Raw genomic sequence first — 11,968 nt, 5'->3', positions numbered from 1 at the left:
GGAAGATCACAGGGATTGAAATTAAATCTGGGTTATAGTAAATAGTTAAGCTACCTGTAATTCTGTTATCTTTAGGAAGTTACTATCCCTTGAATCTATTTCACCACTGGTAAAAATGGAGATAATATTATGTTTCACAGAGCCATAATTATAGTTCTTTACATACTGCTATCTCATATTTGGCCTTTTGTAAATGTTTTATTTCATTCAAGGTGAGTAAAATCACAGTGGTAAAAAAGGTGAAAAAAAGTTAATCTCAGGGGGCGCCTGGGTGGCTCAGTGGGTTAAAGCCTCTGCTTTCGGCTCAGGTCATGATCCCAGGGTCCTGGGATGGAGCCCCGCATCGGGCTCTCTGCTCGGCAGGGAGCCTGCTTCCTCCTCTCTCTCTGCCTGCCTCTCTGCTTACTTGTGATTTCTCTCTGTCAAATAAATAAATAAAATCTTTAAAAAAAATAAAAGTTAATCTCAGAGTCCCTTTTCAGAGAAACTGCTATTAGGCAACATAACTAGGCAGAAATTATCCTTCCCTGAGATATTTGCAGCTAAACACGTCGTGTCTTGTCTTCCAGTTTCATTCTTCATGATCACTACAAATGTTCGTGTTTTGGACCGCAGAAAGAACAAGTAGCCCCGAAAATTCAAATGTGACAGCTACTCTGCACTGCTTTTAATGGATTTACAGTCTATTCAGGAAAGCAGGTAAGCCTAATTTCTGGATCATTGAGTAAATAAAGACAGCAAAATGAATTGGTTGCTGGTTAACTCTGATGGAAATTTTATGAAGGAAACCACTTCCATGGTCATCAGTTACACACACACACACACACACACACACTCACACACTCACATTCAGACACATACAGCAGGTTTTCTGATGCACAGTCACAGTGGGATACCCACACTGGGGAAAAACACAAGTGCAAGTCTGCTATCCCATGAATTCACAGGTCCATGAATCCGGGTGCATAGTAGGTGCTCAATTTTTTTGAAGTTAATTTTGAATCTCGCCCTTGCAAATGCACTAACAACTCAAATCCTACTACCCATCTTTCTGTGTCCCATTTTCAAAACTCTAACTTACCAAAAAAAAAAAAAGAAAGAAAGAAAGAAAGAAAGAAAGAAAAAGAACGAAAGAAAAAAGGAAAGAAAAAAAAAAAGAAACTCACCAAATCAAAAAGAGAGGAAGTGCTAAGCAAATACAGGAAACAAAAGGGTTATAGAGGCTGCTTCACACTGTCTCACTCAGTTCCTTTACGGTCCTCTTCTTCAGCACATGCCACAGCAGTTCCTCACAACCTGTGGGACCAGAGCATCTTGGGTGTGTGACAATGGAAGAGTTGGGTGAGTGAGGACCTTCTTGGAGGAGAAACTCTGGGGGAATGAAGACTTGGCTGCCATCTCTGTGGTGGGGTGTACTTCTAGCCAGAGGGAGGGTGGTACTGGAAGATTTTGCTTCCACTTCTCTCATGACCTCAGTCCAACCAAGAGTGAAGCATGAGGAACTATGATTGTTTTGGGGAACTATTGGTTCACTCTTTTCAGTGGCACAAATAGGCTGAAAGTTGGGTGCTCACCAGGGAAAACTATGCACAAATACTTTTGGACCGAATTGTGATTTTATTATGAGTATTTGCCCCTTGCGGGCTGTTGCACGTCATAGGGTGCTCACACAGTTGGCACCTACAGATTTGTGATTTAGGAAGAAAAAAAGAAAAGGGAGAGGGATAAAGGGGGTGTTATAAGGAAAAGAAATGGAATAGAAGAACGAGAATGAGAGATCTGTAAACGTTGGAGCAAGGCCAGGGTGGTTTCATTTGTTCCATGGTTTAGTATTAAATCAAGGAGAATTAGCGCTAAAACTCCAGTGATTCTGTTGCTAAGCTTTTTATTCAGAGGACTTCTGAAGTAACAGATTACTGTGGCCTGCAAATATGATACTCTTTCCATTTCGAACAATTAAAACCAGCAGTGAAACAATTGGCCACATTGCTCAGACAGATCCCTGACTTCCAATCCCTGGAGTAATGGAAGGTTTGTCATTCTTGGGATTCATTCCTTATCCTTTGCTGACTTTTATTGCTGGCATCCTTATTAACACCAAGTCACTAACCTTTTACTCAATTTCCAAGGTGTATTAATTACACAGTGTTCTGAGTTTTTGTATGTTTTGCGTACATCAAAAGTGGGAACAACCTAAAACGTATCTTGCATATCGTCTTGGTGGTGGTGTTAATTGTTCGCAGCGTAATTTGAGAACTAGAGGAGCAGAGAGGAAGATAAGCAAATTACAGGAGGGAAGAGATGTTAATGAAGAGGGAAAGGTGGTATTTAATAAATATTAAACTGTTTTGGAGGTAAAGTCTATTTAGAAGTGTGGGGTAGAAAGTATTTTGGACTTGGAGCAGAAACCAGATTCTTAACTCTGTGAGAGTAGGGAAGTTCACATTTCTGCCTGAGTTCAAAGTCCAGCTCCCTCGCATCTAGCCTTCTTTCTTATTTTAGCAATACCTAATGGCTTTCATGCGGGTAATTCAAAAGAAGTAATACCTGGGGCAGCTGGGTGGCTCAGTGGGTTAAGCCTCTGCCTTCCGCTCAGGTCATGATCCCAGGGTCCTGGGATGGAGCCCCGCATCGGGCTCTCTGCTCGGCAGGGAGCCTGCTTCCTCCCTCTCTCTCTGCCTGCCTCTCTGCCTGCTTGTGATCTCTGTCTGTCAAATAAATAAATAAAATCTTTAAAAAAAAAAAAAAGAAGTAATACTTATTTAGTGACTTAAACTAAAACTTGATATTTTTGCATACATTAATCATGTTAATGTCTGAAGCAACTCTCTGAAATAACTATTATCTGCTTTGTTTTTTCTTCCAATGAGATAACTAAGAAGAACAATAAATGTTTTCAGCATCACTTCCAGGAGCCCCTGACACCAAAACCGATTAAGCTACAAGGCAGTCTCCTCTTTTAGTAGTGCATTGGCTCAGGTGTTCCAACCAATAGAACAACCCAGATAATTTTAAAAAATTAAAAATTAGATTTGCACAGTTTTCCACTACTTGAGCAGGATGAATGGTAGAGGAATCTGGTCCAGAAATGTAGAACGTATCAAGCCACCTGGAAGGTGACATTCATGTAATCTATCTTTGTTCGGATTGTCAGTAGCTCAGTAACTACCCAGATTTAGGGTTGGTCGTTCTTCCCAGCTGCAGAGATATAGGGTGCAAGACAGGTCAGCAAAGGCAGGCGGTATTTCCTTTTTGCAGTACTTCCTCCAAACTTGATGGTTTGTTTCTGTCCAGCAGATTTTACCTAAACTTTCATTACTCGGGGATGAAAAAGGGGAACCAGGAACAGATTCTGGCTCTGAATGAAATCATTCCAATCCAGTGAGATCCCCCCAAGAGACCTCACTTTATCCCTTTTATGTTAGTGTTGATGTTACCAGATTTCTGCAGATGAAGGGCTACAGGGAAGGACTACAGAGTTTTCCATCTAATACCTCCCCCGCCTTATAATCCCACGTTTGTCATACTGAAATTAGTCATCTGCAAATTACGGGATCTGGCAGAAGGCAAGAAAATCTTGGGTGTTGGTGTTATGTGCACTCCTAGGAAACAGGAAGAGAAAGCCCTGTTAACTCATGACCCAGAAGAGAGAGTTTCACTAACTTTGGTTCACTGATGCTTCTAAGGGTAACCTTCTCTTAGAGATATGGTTTGCTTCTCTTACAGAGAGTATCCCTTCTCCCCTAATCTTTACTATAAATGTCTTGTTATTTATTTATTTTTTTTAAAAGATTTTATTCATTTCATTTGACAGACAGAGATCACAAGTAGGCAGAGAGGCAGGCAGAGAGAGAGAGGAGGAAGCAGGCTCCCTGCCGAGCAGAGAGCCCGATGCGGGGCTCGATCCCAGGACCCTGGGATCATGACCTGAGCCGAAAGCAGAGGCTTTAACCCACTGAGCCACCCAGGCGCCCCTTAATGTCTTGTTATTTTGAATCCAAGAAGATCCATGAAGTCTGGTTGGAGCAAAACTTATAAAATACAAAAGGACTATATCTTCTTAGAGGGGTATAGAACAAAAAATTGGAACCCAGAAGTTTGGCATTCAATCTGGCTAGTAAAGTTATGAGAAAATTAGTTTTTCTTTCTCTTTCCACATTAGTTTTTTTTTTCTTTTTTCCTTCTTTTGAAAAAACTTTTGATTATGAGGAATTTTAAAATATACAAAAGTGAAGAAAATAGTTTAATGAAATCTAGTATGCTCATCAACCAGCTTAACAATGATCAACTCTTGGCCAATCTTGTTTCATTAATACACCCACCCATTCCTTTCAGTTCCGGATTATTTTAAAGCAGTATCAAATATGTCATGTTCATTGGTAAATATGTCCCTGTAGCCCTTAATTTGCAGAAATCAAACAATGCCAAATAGTATAATCCACTGTTTTGCAAACTTTTAAAAATCATGACCTGTGGTAAAAAAAAAAAAAAAAAAAAAAATCCACCAGAGATCCACTAATGGGTCTCAGCCCCTAATTTGAAAAAAATTGTAATAGAATTGCTTGATTGTGTAGACGAGGAAACGGCTTCAGAGAAGGTCATATCGTGCCAAGATGATCCTGAGAATCCACATCAAGACGGGGACTGAATGTTTGACATGAAGTTAGTGCAAGGGCTACAATCAGATAGCCCAGGATTAGACAGGATCTGCATCAGTAACAATGTGACACTACTTTTTTCTTTTTCTTTTCTTTCTTTCTTTCTTTTTTTTTTTTTTTTGTTAGAGGGAGAGGGTTGGTAGGGGCAGAGGAAGTGGGAGAGAGAAAGCAGGCTCCACGGGGCACGGGGCCAGTCTCACAACCCTGAAATCTTGATCTGAGCCGAAATCAAAAGTTGGATGCTTAGCCAACTGAGCAACCCAGGTGCCCTAGTCTCTTTCTTGATCTATAAGATAAGGACAACAATATCACCTGCCTTAAAGCTTTAGGATGACTAAATGAAATACAGAAATTCCTGGGCATAGTGCCTGTAATGTGTACATTTTTATTAATTATTATTAATTTCATTGTAACAGAAAAGTAGTTTGATAACTTGTAAAGTGCTTTGGTTTTTTCCAAGAAAACTACAGCAGAAACAAATCTCAAGATTTGGATTGCAATGCCATCTTGCTTGATTTTGCAATATCTATTTTCTCCTTGATCTCCCCCCACCCTGTTTTTTTTTTTTTAACCTTATATGCCCTAAAAGACAGAATACTTCTACTTTGATTTGAAAATTTTGTTCGTACTTGGGATATAAGAAAACAATAATCAGGGTTAAGAAAAAGCATTACTGTGTTGGTACATTTAGGAAAAAAATTGTTATTTTACTTTTCTGGTAGGAAAAATATATAGGATTTCCTTTTTTTCTAAATGGGGATCTTTGTGGGCAACCCACCCTAAATCAATGATAAAAATTAGTGTGCTGCAATATAAGAAGTCAAATTCTTGAGAGATGCTGTGAAATTGGATGCAACCATAGAAAATAGGTCACATTATGTGGAGGTATTAAACATCCTCTGGGAGAATAGACCACATCTTGAAGTAAAATAAGAAGTAAGGGAAGATATTGAAGATAGTCTTAACCCAAGAGAGAAGAAGGAGGTGAATGGAGGCACAGGGGTGATATTTAAGGGGGAAATCATCCCAGAAGAGGAATCATCCCATGTTCTGTATTATGATTCTCTTGTATCTTATGATATAGATGCCTTATTGGAGGAACTGGAGCACTCCACCCTCCAGGACAGTGATGAACCCTCCAGCCCAGCTCCTCTTCCCCTAGATCAGCGCTCCAGAAAGGACAGTGACCTTGCTGAGACTTCAGAGACCGTTGTTCAGAATGATACACGTTCCTTGCCGGTAACTTTTCGTTTATTAGAGTACCTTGAATATATATAGTTTGAGTGCCTTTCTGAAAATTAATTGTATCTTACATAAAGTGATGTGAAAAGAGAATCATGTATCCAGGAAAGAGAAAGAAAAATCCCTCTATAATAACTTGAAGGTTGTCGTTTTTGGAAAGGATGAGAATTCAGAAAATCATCAGAGAAGAATAAGCCTTTGAGAACTGAACTTTTTCTAACGAGGGCACGGTAACACAGTATTCCCTCATTTACTCAGAATATTCTGGTATGACTGTCTGGGTATGAGAGCCGCATGTTGCAGTTTGACTGGAATAGCACTCACCAAGACTGGGGGTGGGGGGTCACCTGGGCGAGGCCAAGTGGCAGCTGAGACAAGTCTTATCAGCATGACTTTTTAAGGTCATAACTTTCCAGGTCTTATTTTCTGTTGAATGTATTAGGAAACTCAATTATTAGTATACCTACAGACGGTGATGCTCTAGGGAACCAACAACACAAATAAGCTAAACTCATAAAAATGATGTGTAAGAAAAACCCAGAAATCCAATTTAGTAATTTCTGGCTAGAGTCAAAACCATTCAAGTAGAACAGAGAATAGAATTTGCTGATACATATCTTCCCTTGCTGTTGGTCAGTCTACATGAATCTACTTTATAATTAGGAAGTTGCTTGATGAGAATGGAATTAGTTTAAGAGGAATTAAGTAGATACTCTTCATATGTGGTGCTTTGAACTACATATTCTGATTCATTTGTGTACGCTTGGTATGAAATCACAGGTTGCGTGGACCTGAAGTTTGAGCTTGTGTTTCGTTCCCCCTTTAACTGTTCTTCTCTCCAGCTACATATACATGGTTTTAAGGATGCACATTTATTTCTCTGCTAGGAAGATACTGTCTTTTTTCCTCAATGCAAGATCATAGCCACAGGCTCTTAGCTGGTTTGCTACACTTGTCCCCTGCATTTTATTTTCAGAATAGCAGCCAGAGTGATCCTGTAAAACTTAGATCATGTCATTCCTCTACTCAGAACCCCACTGTGAATTTCCATCTGCATTTGAAGTAAAAGCCTTGGTCTTGATGCTGACCTAAGTGGGGTGACTGTATGTCTTGGCTCACTTGGAAGAGCCCTGGGTTTTTGCTTGTTTTCTCAACATTCTGTTATTGGCTTTGCCATTTACCCTAGATTTCCCATATTTTATGAAGTTTTCTTATTAGTATTCCCACTAACATAAACCAGCATGGGTTGATAGACCTCCGTTTGGCTCTTCTGGCTTCTTCCAACATCTCATCTGGTAGCATGTGAAATATATTCAGTGAACAGAGTTCTAACTTTATTATGGCTCAATCCAAAAGATGGCTAATGATAACTCATCTCTTCTTTTCCTGATCCTGTTCAGACAAATCCTAACTGATAAGCACCCTTTCAGGGATAATATGCAGGGTGCTGTTTGTTAAAGCTAAGAGCTTTAAGCACAGTCAGGAACAGTCAACTCCTCTGGTCTTAGGTGGTGGCAGGAAAACTTCTGAGGCTTTTCCTCCAGCTGGCCATTTGGTATACCACCGCTCATGTTCATGAGATGCATGGAGCATCCTCAGGGTCAGAGAACAATATGGGAACCTGTGGCTTAATGTCATACAAATTGTGTTTAGGAAATAGAGGCTAAGCATTGCCATTGAGTGTAGCATAATCTAAATGTTCTCGGTAAAGCAGTTTTGGCCTTAATTGTATATGTAAAGCTGTAGCTATTTTATTATTTGGCAATGCTTTTATTTTTGCAGTAGATGCTTTTAGCAGCATTTGGCTGAAACCAAAACCAAATCCAAAATTACATGTTTAGGGACGCCTGGGTGGCTCAGTTGGTTAAGCAGCTGCCTTCGGCTCAGGTCATGATCCCGGCGTCCTGGGATCGAGTCCCACATCGGGCTCCTTGCTCAGCAGGGAGCCTGCTTCTCCCTCTGCCTCTGCCTGCCACTCTGTCTGCCTGTGCTCACTCTCTCTCCCTCTCTCTCTCTCTGACAAATAAATAAATAAAATCTTTAAAAAAAAATAAAAAAAAAAAAATTACATGTTTAATCTTCTCAAGAAATTGACGACGAATGTGTAATTTGCACAAAATATTTGCCAACATTTCCTGGCCGCCCTAGAGGCAAGTGGAGAGGTTACTGCCCCCTTGGAAGACAGGAAGACACAGCTATGGGGAAGAAGCATCAGCCTCTTCTTCAGAAGTTAATAGTTTCAGAAGAGTGGCCTGTACATGTTTTAACATGTACAGTTTATGCTTTAACACGTACAGTTGCAGGAGTTGTGTCTGCCTGTCAGAGGGAAGCACACCTTCCTGTTTGGATCAAGTGATGCCTGTAAATTGGTTTTGCTCATTTTCAGTTTCAAGGTATCTTTTGCTCGTAACTAAAGTAAACGTGACGATTGAGTTGGCTCCCTTTGTAAGCCACCAAATAATGTCAGCTTTATATCAGTGCCACCTCAGTCAGAAGATTTGTTAATTCCAAAAACTTTTGTTTTTTCCATCCAATCCAAAGGATCTACATAAAAATACTTGGACATTCATTCTTCTGTCAAAAAGAATTGAAACATCTGATAATGTTCATGCCGTGGTAAAAATTCAACATTGAAGACAAAGTGGGTGTGGGGGGGGTTGGTGGTAATGTGAATACAGGTTTTGGTGGAGTACAGATTTATGGTAAAAAAAAAAAATATGTTCTTTACAGATGTAAAAACCTATAAAGCAGAAACATGCTTGGAATTGGTTGTGATGTACACAGAATTCATGACTGCCTCCAAAGAAGCTGCAGGATTCCACCAATCAAAATAGAAACTGCAAATGTCAAAATTTACAAATATGTACTTACACAATTGCAGTACATGTATATATAACTTGTCTACAAAGCTCTCGTGACAGAAGCTGATGTTGAATACGGAGACATGTCAGCATGGCTTCATAGGCTTTTTCTGTGTTGCCTGTCATCCATCAGATTTTTAGAAATGCCTGAGCCTTTGAAAAAATGCTTTGTAAAGCAACTTAAATATAGGTTGCATTATGTGCAAAATCAGTCAAAAATATTTAATCAAATTATTCAGTGAATGTAGAATGAAAATTCAGCTTTTTGAAGCCTTTAGCAAGTTGCAATTATGTAAAACAAAGCTTGCAAAAAGGAAGGAGCTCAAATGTCTCTTGACAAAAGCTGGGGAGGAATTGAACAAGTTAAAAGATGGGAGCTCAAATGTCTTAATTACCTAATTTGAAAATTGTGCTTTGGAAAAATCTTGCCTTTGATGGAGTTTCTAATTTTAATTGGATAAATTTATATTCTCCACCAGAATGGGATGGAATTGTGAAGGCCTATGATTTTGCAGTATCTACATTTGGCAAAACGTTAAAAAGAATCATGAATAGAGACAACTTAAGAGCTCATCTTGTAAAAACATTACTGAAGAAAGGTGCTCTGAGTTGAGGCAGAAATATAGCACCTATGAAAATATTGGGGTAGAAATAGTTATACATTTTAATATGAGAAACAATTGAGGATATCCTCCATTTAGCAGAATATGTCCTGAACTTAGAGAATTAGCAGCAGTCAAGCAGGAGTATTTTCTCAATTTAAAAAATAATGGTTTACAGAGAAACATCAATTAAAAGTGTCAACAACTTTGGGGCGCCTGGGTGGCTCAGTGGGTTGAGCCGCTGCCTTCGGCTCAGGTCGTGGTCTCGGGGTCCTGGGATCGAGTCCCGCATCGGGCTCTCTGCTCGGCGGGGAGCCTGCTTCCCTCTCTCTCTCTCTCTCTCTGCCTGCCTCTCTGTCTACTTGTGATCTCTCTCTCTGTCAAATAAATAAATAAAATCTTAAAAAAAAAAGTGTCAACAACTTCAAAATATATTAACCATAAAATGCAGCTCTGCAGAAGTTTGCAGAGTTTTTATTTTTTATTAAAAACTATGAAAATAATAAGATCATATTTTTAAAAAGTTATCTTTCAAGAATGAAACCAAGGAAAAAAAAAAGATATCTTTCAGAAAAATTTCTGCATCACAACGTTAGAGACAACAATGGCTAGGTAACCAATTAAGGTATGTGAGTCTATATCAAGAATAATTATTTACTGTGCTGTTTAAAAATATTTGAATAATTAATATAAAAGTTTTGTTTTGTTTTAATTATTGTTTAGGGGCAACTGTGTGGCTCATTTGGTTAACCATCTGACTCCTGATTTTGGCTCAGGTCATGATCTCAGGGTCATGAGATGGAGCCTCACGTCAGACTCCTCACTCAACGGGGGAGTCGGCCCGAGATTCTCTCTCCTTCTCCCTCTGCCCCTCCCTTGCATGTGCTCACTCTCTCTCTCTAAAATAAATAAATCTTAGAAGAAATTGATGTTTACAGCTACATGTCATTTAAAAGTATTCTAGAAAATTTTATTTTGAAAATAAGTTTTCGGGGCATCTGGGTGGCTCAGTGGGTTAAGCCTCTGCCTTTGGCTCTGGTCATGATCTCGGGGTCTGGGATCAAGCCCTGCATTAGGCTCTCTGCTCGGTGGGGAGCCTGCTTCCCCCAATCTTTCTCTGCCTGCCTCTCTGCCTACTTGTGATCTCTGTCAAATAAATAAATCTTAAAAAAAAAAAAAAAGAAAAGTTTTCAACAGAAGTATTTTATAGGTTCATCAATATAATAAAACCAAATTTTTAGTCAATAAATACATATTTTAAAATTATGTGGTATTATTTTTGGTACCTTCCCCTCATTCACTTTCAAGAACATCCCAGTCTGAACAATAAATTATATGGTCACCCTACCTGCTTGATCTGGCCCCTTTTACTCCCGTCCCTGTCTCACCAGTTCACTGTGCAGGCTACCCTGGCCTCCTTTCTGTTCCACAGAGGGCTCCCTGGACCATGTTACCTCTGAAATCTGCTTACCTTTCTCACCTTCTATGAGTCCTCACTCAAGTGTCGCCTACTCTGTGAGTCCTTCCCTGATCAATATATTTTTAATTGCCATCTCTCCCCCATTCCTCATCTCCCACCTTCTGATGAGTTTTACATACTAATAGATTTATTCTTTTTCTTACTATTTTTTTTTTTATTATTACCTATTTCTCACCACCATAGTTTAAGGTTAGGGCAGACAAGTTTTGTTTGTGCATTTGTTTTTCAGCTGCTGCATCCCTGGCCCTGGCACATGACAGGCACTCAATCAGTATTTGTTCAATAAATAAATGAGCTGCTGGTCAACTATCCTTTAAGGACACACATTATTATTATTATTTTTTTTTTGTATGTTAAATTTAGTTGTGTTATAGTTTTCCCCTAGACACCATCCTGTCTAGTTAAGGGGCTTTGTTCTGATTCATTTTGTTTATTTTTTTATTTGTTTGTTTGTTCTTAAAGATTTAAAAAAAATTTATATATTTGACAGAGAGAGATCACAAGTAGGCAGAGAGGCAGGCAGAGAGAGAGGGAAACAGGCTCCCTGCTAAGCAGAGAGCCCGATGCTGGACTTGATCCCAGGACCCTGAGATCATGACCTGAGCGGAAGGCAGAGGCTTAACCCACTGAGCCAACAGGCGCCCACCCCCCCACCCCCCCCACCCCCCCCCACCCCCCCACCCCCGTTCTGATTCATTTTGTTTGTTTTGTTGTTCCTATGTGAGTACATCAACTTCCCGATTTCTTGCCTTGGGGGCAGGGAGAGGGACACTATTCTTTGTTCCCATTGCCAACTGCTCTGCTTAGAATGTGGCCTTTTGCTGTAGGATGGCTGGTATTCCTCTGCCCTGTGAATGATCTCAGAGATATGCTAGTTATCAGTCCCATTTAGAAGCTAAAAACCTCCTCTAATTCAGGGTGTAGATGAGTGCCAACATTATTCTAAAGACACTCATTCTCTGCTCTTCTCTGTCACTTATATGTCTTAGGTACAGCTCGTGTATACAACCCATATCCAGGAGCCCAATATCTACAGGTACGTTTTTTATTAAATATTTTAAAAAGTTAATGTTATGAGATAATTGTTATCCATCCATGTTTGGACAACAGTTTGCTTTAGCATGT

General features: G+C 39.6%; 1 protein-coding gene across 2 annotated transcripts in view; it reads left to right on the top strand.

Annotated features, from left to right (window-relative positions):
• Positions 1-550: 550 nt before the first annotated feature.
• The window catches only part of LPXN (leupaxin), a 36,103-nt gene continuing 24,685 nt past the window's right edge, over positions 551-11,968 (top strand). The window contains exons 1-4 of one of the 2 annotated variants that reach the window (XM_047693130.1): positions 551-699; positions 1,271-1,341; positions 5,743-5,897; positions 11,833-11,879. In XM_047693130.1, coding sequence (XP_047549086.1) covers positions 671-699; positions 1,271-1,341; positions 5,743-5,897; positions 11,833-11,879 — 302 coding nt within the window. In that variant the 5' untranslated portion in view covers positions 551-670. The remainder of the gene's footprint in view (positions 700-1,270; positions 1,342-5,742; positions 5,898-11,832; positions 11,880-11,968) is intronic. The other variant, XM_047693131.1, reaches the window with a different exon arrangement.

The sequence above is a fragment of the Lutra lutra genome, chromosome 10, assembly GCF_902655055.1.
Source record: "Lutra lutra chromosome 10, mLutLut1.2, whole genome shotgun sequence".
Lineage (NCBI taxonomy): Eukaryota > Metazoa > Chordata > Mammalia > Carnivora > Mustelidae > Lutra > Lutra lutra.
This window is presented reverse-complemented; position numbering and strand designations above follow the sequence as displayed.